The 14,294-nt window shown below is 39.0% G+C and overlaps 1 protein-coding gene across 1 annotated transcript in view; it reads left to right on the top strand.

The window, feature by feature from the left end:
- LOC138795198 (titin homolog) overlaps positions 1-14,294 on the top strand; it is a 207,060-nt gene that overhangs the window by 20,171 nt on the left and 172,595 nt on the right. The window contains exon 8 of the mRNA XM_069974193.1: positions 12,431-12,475. Coding sequence (XP_069830294.1) covers positions 12,431-12,475 — 45 coding nt within the window. The remainder of the gene's footprint in view (positions 1-12,430; positions 12,476-14,294) is intronic.

Raw genomic sequence — 14,294 nt, forward strand, 5'->3', positions numbered from 1 at the left:
TATTCTTTCCTTCCTACCGCTGAACAATTAACACATCCAGGATGAGATTTTCATATTCTATCTTGTGTCTGTGAAATATACATCTTTGATTTTCTACACGTATTATCTTTGAAACATTTCACAAAAGCATTTTTGTGAAAAATAATCCCTGAGCTAAAGCCAGCGAGTGCAGACGTTAAATACAGGGTGATTTGTAAAGAATTTATTGTGCATGGAATAAGAACATTTTAATGGAATCTTGCAAAATTGCAAATACAAATTGCATTACAAATTCCAAGAATGTAAAATCTCTGATAATGTCATCATACCATTTTCTGGCTACCACTCTGAGAATAGTAAAATGTAAAACAGAGGAAAGTGTAACTGTCATTTTAATACAAAAAAAAAAAAAAAATTATGACAAGTCTCGTTTTTCTATAGCCTCTTTACCTTATTGTTTAGCTTTGGTTGTTAGTAGCAGAATTGCTGCGCTGTATATAAAAGTTGTATTCATGAAGTCGTATAGGAAGTAGAGATAAGAACAATTTGAGCATGCTCGAGTCCAATTGTACGGCATAAGAAATTGGATGCAGCCTTACGGTAAGTGCACACTATGCCCGCACGCATCTCCCCCAATGCCATAGACTTCACCCCTTCGCCCGAAGAATTGAGCAGGCAGGGGCGAACAGGGCAGGTTATCTACGCGGATTGCATAGTGTGCACATACCCTTAGGAAGTCTGAGAAAACATAGATACAGCCTAGTAGCATCCTGCTTCAGCCCCCGGTATTCTAATGCCGAACATTCGGACCGTAGCGTACTCAAGTTGTACTCATCTCTAAAAGGCAAGACTTGAGAATGATAAGGTCTGCCTTGCCTCCTAGTGGTACTCTGGTGTCCTTCACTTCTCACAGTGCAACTCAATCTTTTTTATTTTAAATGAAAACTGTTATGTTAATCCAGATAGGCCTAAGATCATATGATTCACTAACATGTCACAAGCAATCCAAACATGGTTACTATCTCACAGACCTTTGAATCATATTCTCACTTATATAGATGAATCTAAGTAGGTCACGTTCTTTGAAATGTCAAACTCAACCATAACGTCAGTGGTTAATACTTTATTAGCACTCACACTTAACAAATTATCCAAAGGTCACAATGTAAGAGAAAAACAGGCATACAAGTCGAAAAAATATGTCATTACTGATCATGATTTAAAGTAATTGTAGGAACAGACACACTCTCAGGCTGATCACTATGTGCACTCTGAAGTCATTGAGAGGAATAAGTGGAGCGCTGCAGGAAAAGTTTAGCTTTCCAAATGTTGCACGCAATCTAGATTTTACTAAAAAGCCAGGAGACAGCTCAAAGACCAGAAGTAATTGAATGAAACAAGCAGACATAAAGTCACAGAGGTACATATGCCTGATGGATATGCATGTTTGTGACCTACAATCCTTTTCCCTTTTTGTCCTATGTCCTAAGCCACGGTGTACACAATGCATTAAATAAGGTGGCCTCTATATCAAAAGACCATGCTATCAACAAGAGAACATTTTCTAAATTACTCCATATTTCTTCTGTTTTTTTATGTAATTGTGACTATCTATACAATAATGTAATTTTCATTTTTTTAATGCATAAAAAAAAAATATTAACCCTAGCGGCTCAGAGGGTACCAACAGGCTCACAATTTACATTCACAGCCAATTGTACTTTGTTATGACACATTTTACTTTACCATAAGACATATGTTCACACTGAGAAAAAAAAAAGAGGAAAAAATATATGTAAATAAATATACATTTTTACCAGTATCATTTTGTTTTTAGGCCTTATTCACACATTCAGTAGTTTTTCAGGACCTATTGTCATCTGCAATCCGCAAAAAAAAATTAAGCATCCATAATCTATATTTTTTTTGCCGATCTGCAAAAAATGAGAAATTAATAGTTAAATTAAGGTGATCCTTATTTTTGCAGTCGTTATAGATGTTTCTTTAATAAAAATTACAGATCTGTAAAATTACAGACACTCCCGTGTGGCCTATGCATAGGATATATGCTATTTGTTGACAGCACCGATTGCGAATTACAGACAAATTTATGAAACGTGTGAATGAGGCCTTGGATAGAATTTTTTTTTGTTTTTTATTCATTTTGTTCTGATATATGATGTGCGGGCTTTTTAAATTGTACATTTTTGAAAAAATTTCCTACACTTTTTAAGTTCCGCTAAACCAGGGCTTCTCAAACTTATTCTACTTTGGCTTTATGAGCAAATCCATGTCTGGGGCTTCCCTGACAAACTGATAAATACTAGAAATGATCGAACATCGGGAAATCTTGGGTTTGATCGAACTTAAACCTTCTCGAACCTTCCGCATTTGATTCCCGATGCCTTCCCTTTCCTATTACCTAGGCTGTATCCCTGTTTTCCAGGTGTTACTCGGGCAGTCTCCCCCTCTCCCACTGAAGGGGAAGGCATTGGGAGTCAAATGCAGAAGGTTCGAGATCAATCAAACCTAAGATTTCACGATCTTCGATCATCTCTAATAAATACCACTGTGCAGCACCCACATTACTCCAAATTGGTTCAATCAAATACGACCTAGTGTACATAGTGCACATAATACAAACTAACAATGCAGTACAACAATAAATACTTCACCAATGACAAACCAACACCCAGTACACAGTGCAGTAGTCCTTTCCGCATTCCCACCCTTCTACCTAGCTGGCAGTTTTCGCCCCTTCCTACCCCTGCTCTCAGTAGCACTCACCCCCCTCAGCACCTATTCCAATGGCAAATTTAACCCCTTAACTTTGACTTTTATCAGCACCTTTTCAACCTACAACTTTAACCGCCTTAACACCTCTTCCAATAGCCGCACTGAGCCCCAGCATCTCTTCCAGTAGCAATATTGAGCCCCTCAGTATCTCTTCAGCCAGCAGCCGGGAATGATACTCTGCAGGCACCGGTCCTTGACTGTGTCATTAGAGGCTTCCCACTAGTATACTATAGAGACATTTCTGTGTCCATATTACAACAAAAAGTCCTGGGATTACGCTAGTGTGAAGCTGTTTTCATGTGAGCAGTGACTTTGGTCACCCGGGGACTGTGCAACATTATTTTCCACAATAGGGGTATGGATTTGTATGTGGACTGAGGGGACTTCAGTGCCAGTGCGGCGTTTTATTTCCAGTTTGGTCCTCTTTCTATGTCAACGTCTGCATTTTGGTATTAACTTAAATCTGTTGAGCAGAAGCAATTTGTGATTGACTGCAACTATCATGATAGATGTGTATAGTCTTGGAATAGAAGAATAGAAAAAATAGTATTGTGGGTGTAAGTGGCCTCTAAATGATACAACCGCTATTGTTTTCCATCCCATATCATACCTTACTGTTTGATGTGTTTTTTGTGTAATGCTGCTGTGTCTTTACATTTAACACTTCGAGCTGTTAACTACATTTGTGTTTTGATTGCTGGTAACTAATATTATTCTTGTTGTGGAGTTGTCTATCTCCCTCATGGATCCACATCATTTCCTGTCATGTCACTTCCAGCATACCTCCGGAAAGCACCAGGGAAGTTGGCATCAGCAGGGTGAATGTTCCTTAGTCTGCTTCAATCTACAAATCCAGGACCTCATCAGAGAGAATTACTTCAAGTGGCTTTAAGAAGGAGTATAGCCTACATCTAACCCCATCTGTGTTTGACAAAAAGTTATTGTAAATGTCAAAATAAAGATTTGTTCTTATATTTATTCTGGCATGGTGTCTCCTCATTGCCAGTGAACCATGAATCACAGCTAAATGTCCAGATAGAAATATAAAGGAAAGTTTTTAGACTCATTTTGCTTTATGTTCACACAGCATAAAAATGACAGCAATTTTTATTGGACTGTTATTGTATAACAATGCTCCTTATTATGTGAATAACAGCCATTGTTATACAGTAATGGCTGTTATTTGTCATGAAATGATGGCCATCCAATTAAAACGGACGTCATTTTGATGCTGTGTGAACATTGCCTTAAAGTGTACCTGTGTTTAGAAAAAACTTTTGACTGGTTGCAGATAAAAGTTAAAAGTTGTGATTGATCAAGGTCTGAGTGTTCAGACCATGATTGGCCAGGAGAACAAGCCGGTCTGCTCACAGCACGATCTGTCCCAGCTCTGTGTTATGTGACCTTGACAGCTACATAATGTAAGTCTATAGGATTGTTCAGGTCGGATGAACACAAGGTGAGAACCACACAATAACGCAGACTTCTCCCTGCTTATTCTCCTCATCCTGATTGACATTTCTCTGTGACATAGAAAAACTAAAAGTGACCAGCAGATCCAATGCAACTATTTTCATTGTGCAGGTCCCTGCTGCCATTGCTAAAATACGGACACAAAAACAGAAAAGTGCAACACTTTCTGACCCCCCCCAGGGGTTGTGTGGAGTATACAAGCTAAATAGAAATATCTACTCTCCCAACTTTTTAGTTTTTCTATTACATGTGGGGGGAGTTGCTACTTCCATTTGGCTCATGGATTCCACCCATCCGTTGTGGGTGTATTAAGTAGAGACTAGCTGGATCCTCAATGCCTAGTGTGTAGGCTTATTATTAGCCCAAGAGAGTCCAGTGTACAGTGTAGGTTCTCTCCCTCTGCGGGGTCACCTTAGGTGGTGGGATGGTACACACTATTTGATCAAATGGTAATCTAAGGAATCTCATATTTTTTTTTAAAATAATTTCTATAGCAGTTGACATTCTTAATATCTATATTATGTACACAGTATATTTTAGCTGCAGTGTGACGTTGCACTTTTCTGTTTTTTAATGTAAATTTTTTTCTAATAACAGGTACACTTTAAACCAATAAAAAATAATATACTAATGTTGTTAGCTGCATGCCTCATTCTTGGTTTATTTGACTATGTGGTTATGAAAAGTAACTATTTACCAGGAACTTTCCACCATGTCCCATTACATTGGTTAGATTATTACACAAGGTTTTCTACAATTACAGGATAACAGTAGATAAATAAATCTGGGGCAATTTGCAACCAAACGAGCAATTTGCAATTTGCAACGAGCTTACAGGACTTGCACAATATTTTCAATGATACTTTTAAACTTTAACAAGGTGGGTGGCTTACCAGTTTGGTGGGGGGGAGGGGGGGCATCAGAAGGGAGAACAGGTGTGTGGCTTAAAGGGGTTATCCAGCGCTACAGTTTTGGGGTTTTGCTGCTCAGTTCCATTGAAGTAAATGGAGCTTAATTGCAAACCGCACCTGAACTGGAGACAAGAGTCGTGTTGTCTTTGAAAGAAAGTGGCCATGTTTTTGTAGCACTGGATAACCCCTTTAAAGTGATACTGTCACCCTCCTTACTCTGTAAGGTTCTCTGCACCATCCACAAGCTTAGATGCTGCACATTTGATACATACCTGTATAGAATGTGTCTGTGTCTTTTTTCTGCTCTAAAATTGCTTCATTTCATCAATGGACAGTGTCTCTTCCCAGGTGGGAGATGAGGCCAACTGCTATAAAATCCCACCTAGTGACACTGTTAACTGATAAAATAAAGAGTAAGGGGGGGGGGGGGGGTTACAGTATCATTTAAAATGATCCAAATTAGGCCTTAGATTTTTGTTTCACAATATCTTATAAACATGGGCAAAACATCTGGCCCTCTAACCAAATATTTTCAACCCATATTAGGTGGTTACAAGTGTATCTATGCTCATTGTTTACATAGATGCTATTTCATTTACGCTTTAATTAATAAAGGACACCATATATAAAAGATAAATGAAAAAGAAAAGGAAATAGGAGGCTTCTATGCTGGAACAGAAAGCACAGGGAGTGGGACAAGAGGGAAAGCCTTAATTTAGCCTTAAATTTTAAGTATAAAACTATCAATAATTAGATAGTATAAATTTAAACTAACATGTGCCAGATTTTCAATCAGAATCTGGTGCACTTGTAGGCTTAGTTCACACTACAGGATTTTGCGTCCGTAATTGCCAATAGCCGTCAAAAAGACATCTGATATTTGCAGATGACGGCCATCTATAGTGATCATAATTATTATGGACAGCCGTCGTTAGCACATATTGGATGTCGTTTTGATGGCCGTTGGCAGTGATGGTCGCCTGTCGTGTGAACTTAGCCGACGACTGTTTAGTTTAACTCTTCATTGCATTTACTGTACAGTACACAGAAAACATTACACAGTTTTTATTTATTGTTTCCCCCATTGCCCCCCCCCCTTATATTTATTACCTTAAATGCACAGCTTCATTAAAGTTTTGTTTTCTGTATCTCTGTTTAACTGTTTGTCCTATTTATTGTGTTCTAACCTTTTTTTTGCTAAATAGTAGTTTGAGGAGTAACAGCAACATTGTTGTCTATTGACCGTGTCCGGTTGTGCACTTCATCCCTATTCACTTATATAAGCTTAAACTTGAATACTAACCACATTGACAAAAGTGTCTCATTTTCTATTTTATAATATGTGCAATCCCTATAACAGTACATGGAAACCAAATCATAAAGGTGGTCCTAATTGTATACTTAACTGTGTTTTATGCACTTTAAGGCCAGGTTCACACGCTGTTTGACAGCGGGCACTGTCTGTGAAGTTCATCCCAGCCGGTACTGCGGTAGCGGACAGATGAACCTTATTTCTTTTCAAGAAAATAGAGAAAAGGCATCCGCTTTTGCAAAGTGAAAAAATGTCCGTTATTGCCACAATCTAACTGACTGCAATGCAATGAAGTCAATTGGAAGACGGACGTCCAATGCACAAAATGTATAGACTAACAGACATTATTGTCGTCAAAATAATAATCATGACAATTATTTTTGGACGTCTTTTGCAAACAGCGGACGTTTTTTAATAATTGTTCACACAGTTTTTCTTTTGTCACCGTTCTTTCTCCATTTTTACTATTAAATTCAAAGGACTTTTCAATTAAACCACAGCCAAAGGCCAATTAGTAACCCCAAAGTACAATAATGTGTCAACAGCCATCATTGCACTAAGGGGAGGTCAGACAGCTAAATGACGTCCGTTATTTTAGACTCAAAATGACTGGCTAGTATACCAAACTTTCTCTGTAAAAAGAATAGAATAGCAAATAGTTATAATTTTATTATTATTATTATTTATTTTTATTTTTTTGGTGGGGGGAGGATCATAATGTGAAATATGTTTTGTGCTTGATATCTTGTTAAATAAATAAAAATAAATTTTCCTCATCCTTTGTTATTGCCTTGCTACAAAATTGAGTAATTCATTCATAACGTTGCGGAACATTATGACAGGTCCGCTCAACACTACTCATGGATTATAATTTATTATTGTCTTCAACTACTACCCTGATAACCAAGAACAAGAGCATTTGTTGTATTGTCTATAGCCACGTAAATCTCAATGGTTGCTGTTTTTTATGGCCAATGGTATTAACAGTGTTTGAGTTAATAGAGGTGAACAAATTGGATAAAAGTTGATGGTCATTCAAACAGTAATTTGATTTTTGTTTAAAAAAGTTCAGGAAAAATAAAATGTAAAACCAAGCCTGTTGTTATATTAACATGAGACATTATATATTTTATATCGACTGGTACAGATTTACTATAGCAACTGAGCCAGATCATTGCAAACATAAATTACACATTAAATGTATTTAGGTGTTTATGGACACCTTTTGCACCTTGTCTGACATAGGAGCATGTCTTATTAAAGGGGTTGTCCAGGGAAAAAAAAATCTTTCAAATCAACTGGTTTCAGAAAGTTATATAGATTTGTAATTTACTTCTATTTAAATAGCTCAAGTCTTCCCATACTTACAGTATAAGCTACTATATATCCTGCAGGAAGTGTTGTTTTTTTACATTCAGAAACAGTGCTCTCTGCTGACATCTCTGGCCGAGTCAGGAACTGTCCAGAGCAGGAGAGGTTATCTATGGGGATTTGCTGCTACTCAGGACAGAAAACATCATGGCTTGTTGGGAAATAGGGGCCAAGCTTGGAGTTGCAATTTTTTTTAGCAAAGAGTTCAGCAAATAGGTTGTCTAAACAAAGACTAGACAGTATTTAGTTTCACCAAATTTATCAAACAGAATAAGCCACTGTAATATCTATGATGCATTTTTACAGTGTGTAATTATTAGAAAGTGTTGATGAATCTGCCCTAATGTGCGGAATAAAGATTATTCGCTACAACCCATTATGAGAAATTACAATAGCAATGATCACTGTATGGCTATGTTCACTCTACGTCATAAAAAGATGCCCGTTATTGCCGCAATGCGACTTTATTGATGTACTTTGAAATGAATGGGATGGCTGACATCTAATGCACACATTGTATTAAATAATGTAATCTTGGACTACAAAAAATTGGTCATGACAATCATTTTCGGATGTCTATTGCAAATAGCAGACGTTATTTTATAGTTGTTGACACACAGTTTGTCTTTATTCACTGTCAGTTTACCATTTTTACTATGAACTTTTTCATTAAAGACACACCTGAAGTCCAATCAGTCCACCTAAACTAGAATGATGTACCAACAGCCATCACTGCACTGATGGGCAGCCAAACATCGAAAATGACATCTCTCATTTTAACCTTTAGGCTATGTTCACACTATGTAAGTTTCCGGCCCTAGCGCGTTCCATGAATAAGCGGCCGGAGACTTACGTAGTTTGCGAACAATGGAAAGTATACGATGTACGGCTGCACAGTTCACACTACGTACGAACTTATGCCCGGATCGTACGCGGCGCCGTAAAAATGAACCAGACCATTGTTTGTGGACGAAAATGCCGTAACTTACGCCTGTAGCGTTACATGCGGTCCCGTACGTAGTGGTGATTTCTTCATTTTTGCAGCTTTTTGTGCCGATCCAAAAGGTTCTGTGGGGTGTCCAGGGCTAGGCGAAGCTTTCCAAGTAAAAGACCGCTGTCAGATTGCTACGTAGGGCGCTCGGGAAGCGTAAGTAGACTACGGGCGTATGTTCGCGGTCCGTACGTAGCCGGCCGCAAGTAGCGTAAATCTCCGGACGGAGTTTGCCGCGTATATGTCCAGCCGCGAAAATATGCGGCCAGACATATACACAGTGTGAACATAGCCTGAGGCTGCAAACACACAGGGAGGATCTGTAGTGGATTTCTGGCTGCGAATTGGCAGCAAAATCCGCTGACCTGTAATGTCTATGGGAAAACATATGGGATGTCCATCCCGCTGCGAGTATGTCAGGAGATCGGCCCGTTAACCCCCTGCCTGACGGACCATATACATGCTCCATGATCCGGCTTGCTTCGAGGGTTCTCGGCTGGACATCCCGCTCAGCCAATCAGCATGCTGCCCCTACGGGCAGTATGTCTTCCCATGGACATTACAGTCCAGGGGATTTTGCTGTAAATTTGCAGAAAAAAATCAGCTGCAGATCCACCCTGTGTGTTTGCAGCCTTAGGCCATGTTCACACAACGTATGTTTTGTATAAATCACGTCAGTTGTTGTAGTTTTTTGCAACTACGGCCGTGATTTATACAAAACACACATTCTATTGTAATGAATGGAATTCCGGCTGGAGCGTATACACATAGTATACGCTCTGTCCGGGAATCAATCCGGCCGCAAGAAAAACTGACAGGTCAGTTTTTAGCGCCTGCACAGACATGTCAGTTCACGCAATGGAGCATGCAGCTCCAACTGCGCCCACATCTGAATTCAGCAGAAATGAAAATTATCTGGCCGGTACTGCAGTACTGGCCAGGATGAACTTCAGTAACACCAGCCGTTCTGTGATCAGTCCGGGTCACAGAACGGCCGGTGTTATACACAGTGTGCACATGGCCTAAAACTGAGAGGAAATAAACTTTGTGTGAAGATAGCCTCTTAGTCTTCTCTAAGATGCATGATGTATGTGAGACCTGCTCTAGTCTAGTCAACAAACTACATTGGATTGGTTACGATTGGATTGGATTACCTTGGTGCCTTGGATTACAAACATAATTTGTTCTGGGACCATGCTTGTAATAAAAATCACTCTTAAAGCAAAAAAAAAATTCCCATAAGAAATTGAAATGATGACAATTGGTTCCACACTCCCCCAAAAATGATTTTTTTTTTTTATTCTGAATACCATGTAAACAAAAGAAACAAACATTTAGGAACAGCTGAATATGTGATATTATAAGTTACTGTACAGTATAGCCATCAGCATGTGGAGTATAATGTACAGTAAGAGCATTAACCTGAAAATACAGCCGCAGTTTGTAAATACAGGATGGAACTGCAGATCCCCATAATGCAGTATTTTTGGACCACAGGCAAGAATAGAGCAGCAGGACTGATGTCAGAGGACTGTGTGGTCACATGACAGCAGTGGGGGAGCGGTGTGTGTTCAGCATGGACCTAACAGGAAGGGAGAATCACAGAGCTGTGCAGGAGGACAGTGACAGAAACTTTTCTATACAGCAGTGCGTATAACTGAGAGTAAGTGCAGGCACACTATAGCAGCAGTGTGTAAAGCAAAGTGGGAGTACAGGCACTGTATAGTAGCAGTGTGTATAGCTGAGTGTAAGTGCAGGCACATTATAGCAGGAATGGAGAGGATGGGGACACAAGGGCTGACTGCAGGGAGCATGAAGGAATGAGCAGGACATATGTGGGCACAGTTTAGCAGCACTCTCTGGGGAGAGAGGGGTTACTGCTATGGAGAGATTACCTCCATAGTCCTGCCTCCTGATGCAAGCCCCAGCCTAAAGGGGATCTACTATGATTTGGAAGGTGAAGGAGACTTCCTGGGTCGGAGTACAGTGCTGTAGACTGCGCTATGCAGACCATGAATCTCCCTCCTTCCCCCTCCCACCCAGTAAAGGGTGCTCTTAAACCAAAGCAATGCTCCTAAACCAAGTTATAATTTTGAAAAACTTTGAACCCTTTTTGCAAAGCGTTCTCAATCCAAGTTATTCTTAAACCAAGTTACCACTGGTACATATTTTAATGGTTTTTTTTGAGTCTCACGTGACTACAGTGTAACTTTTTTACTATTTCTTGTATATTTTTTTTTATATTTATTTTGTCCCTTAAATACTCAATTCTCTACTTTTAGTCAATCTATAGGCTACCGCAACACCCTCAAAACCACTGTTCATTCCATAAAAAAGATCTTTCAATCTGAAGGAGCGGTGTCATTGAGGCAGAGCTTAGAGCCCTCGCGCCCTAGGTCTGCAGCGTAGGCACCAGAAACAATTTGGACCTTAGGACACACAGCAACACAATGGTACCAGTGGTTGGGGGTCCATGGTAGCCTACAGATTAACTTTAAGTAGTCACTTTGCAAAACACGCTACAATTTCATGTCTAGGCTATGTTGGTTTGTATTGTACTTTAATTCTTATTTATGTTTTGATTTTAAAGTTTATCTTGGATTTCTTGGATTATCTTGGATTATCTTGAAATTTACAGCGTGTAAGACGACCCTTGACTTTCAATAACAATTTCAGGGGTTCGCCTTATATGCCGGAAAATGTTAACCCCTGCCTGACCACAGCAGGATTTACTAGCTTGAGCCCTGCTGCGGTCAGGCCGGGGTTAACTGCAGCTAAACAAAAAAAGAAAAGAAACAACAATAAACTCACCTGTGACCCGCATGTCTCCTGTCCCGTACCCGGCGGAGGTCCCCGAAGCTCTCTTGGGCAGCGGAGCATCTCATTGGAGGAGGTCGGAGACACTTGGCTGCCGGGAGAACTTTGGGAGAATGACAGATGATTCTGGAACTTCTGGCACCTCTGCCATTCTCCCGAAGCTGTCCCGGTAGCTGAGCGTCTCCAAGCTTTTCCGATGAGAGGCTGGGCTGCCCAGGAGAGCTCCAGGGACCTCCGGCGCAGGCAGTTTGCATCACACTTCCTGCGCTGGGAAAGGGGCTGAAGATGCACGGCTGCCAGGAACAGGTCACAGGTGAGTAGAATGTTTTTTTTTATAGTCGTCACCCCATACGGTGCGGATGTGGCCATTTTTTAGCTCCCTCACCGCATGGGGTGACCATACCCAGCGTATAAGATGACCCCCGACTTTTAAGAAGATTTTACGGGGTTAAAAAGTCGTCTTATACACCGGAAAATACAGTTATAATAATATTTATTTGTATGGTGCTTACAGATTCTGCAGGGCTCCGACGATGTGTACAAGGATCCCTTTACAGTGCAATTTGAACTCAGATTTCTTCTCATAGTTTTGCCTTAACGAAGCAAATTACTACATCGAATGTATTTTATAGAGTGAGAAAGTTATACATTCTTTTCATACTTCTTTTGTTTTTTAATATTTTTATATATACTTTAGACATTTTCTGCATGTCCTTTTATTTGTTTTTGTTTATCGTTTTCATTGCGATTTTGATAAAAAATGTAAAACTATTATTTCAGAACCTGAAGAGGAAGAACTTAAAGTGATGATACCATCACCATCAGGTACTATAAAAACTAACAATATGAACTAATTGCTTATGAAACAGAAAATAGTACTATTAATCTCTAATGTCTGAAAATATAAAATACTATATAAAATAATAAACTGAAGTGCATTTTGTATAAATAGTATTTTTATTGTTCCAATGAAGCTTGAATGGAAAAAAAAAGAACAACACTGCTTTGAGTTGATTAGAAATTTCACTTTTCACTTTCTTTGTACAGCTCCTATGTGATCTATCTATCTATCTATCTATCTATCTATCTATGTATCGTTATGTTCACACAACGTTTTTGAGCTCCGTTTAAAATGATGTTTGTCATTTTCAGTCTAAAATATCAGACCTTATTTAGCTGTCTGGCCTTCTTTTAGTGCAATGACGGCTGTTGGTACATTATTCTAGTTTGGATTACTAACTGAATTGAAGTCAATTAAATCGTGGCAATAACGGACGTTTTTTTTTAATAGCAAAAGCGGGCATTTTTTTCTCTATTTATGTCATTGTGTGAACATAGCCTATCTGTGGTAACTTACCAAGTGCAAGTTGGGAGCTGATGTTAATTGCAAAGAGAAAATTGCATAATTATAACATGTTTAGCCAAAACCTTGCTGTTGAATTTTTCATTTTAGTTGCCTTGTTTCTGATTCAAAATTTTTTTAAGGTGAACATAGCTTTTAAAATGAGATGTGTGAAGCAATAAAAAATTGACCATAGAGGATTCTCTGCTACTTAATGTGGACAAGTAGCAGCGGTATACCTGCACAGTGAAGGCTTTCCTCGCTTCATGCAATCAGTATTTAATGGCTGTGAGCATGCAAAGGACTGGGACTTCCTGTGTTTGGTCCCTTTTTGGAACAGCGAAAAGACCAAATAGCGGCATGGGCCACAGTTTGACAGGAAGGGAGACAACTAATGGCCATATATAAAATGTTGATTTAAACATAGGAAACTTTTTAAAAAAAAAAAATTGCAACAGTGCCACTTTAGGCCATGTTCACTCTATGTTCAAAAAAGAGAAAGAGTATCTTCACACAATATCAAAAAAAAGAGAAAAGGCGTCCACTTTTTCTATTTAAAAAAACGTTAGTTATTGCCGTGATTTCATTGACTTCAATAAATTGCATTGAAGTCAATGGAATGACAGGCGTCCAATGCATACAGTGTATGAAAAGACGGACGTTGTCTGCGCGGACATCAAAATAATGATCATGTCAATTATTTTCGGCATCTATTGCAAACTGCGGACATTATTTTTTTAGTTGTGCACACACAGTTTTTCTCTTTTCATCATCCTTTCACTATTTTTACTATTAAATTTTGTGGACTTTTCAATGACAGACATTATCCAACGGCCAATCAGTTCACCTAAACCCCCTAGAATAATCTACTAACAGCGATCATTTCACTGACAGGCAGCCAAACATTGAAATGACTGACGTCATTTTAAACTCAAATTGACAGGCATTATTTTAAACGAGAAAAAATGTTGTGTGAACATAGCCCAAAAGCGCCCGCTTTTTCTATTTAAAAAGAAATGTAATGCATTGAAGTCAAAGGAATGACGGACGTATAATGCACACAGTGTATTAAATAACGGACTTTGCAGGGACGTCAAAATAATGATCATGAGAATTATTTTCGGACGTCTTTTGCAAGCATCGGATGTTATTTTTTAGTTGTTCACACACAGTCCTTTTACTGTTTTTACTATTAAATTAATTAGACTTTTTAATTAAAGACACACCCAACGGGCAATTGGTCCACCTTATCTAGAATAATGTACCAACAGCTGTCACTGCCCTGACAGGTGGCCAAGAAGC

This window comes from Dendropsophus ebraccatus, chromosome 6, assembly GCF_027789765.1.
Source record: "Dendropsophus ebraccatus isolate aDenEbr1 chromosome 6, aDenEbr1.pat, whole genome shotgun sequence".
In the NCBI taxonomy this organism is placed as follows: Eukaryota; Metazoa; Chordata; class Amphibia; order Anura; family Hylidae; genus Dendropsophus; species Dendropsophus ebraccatus.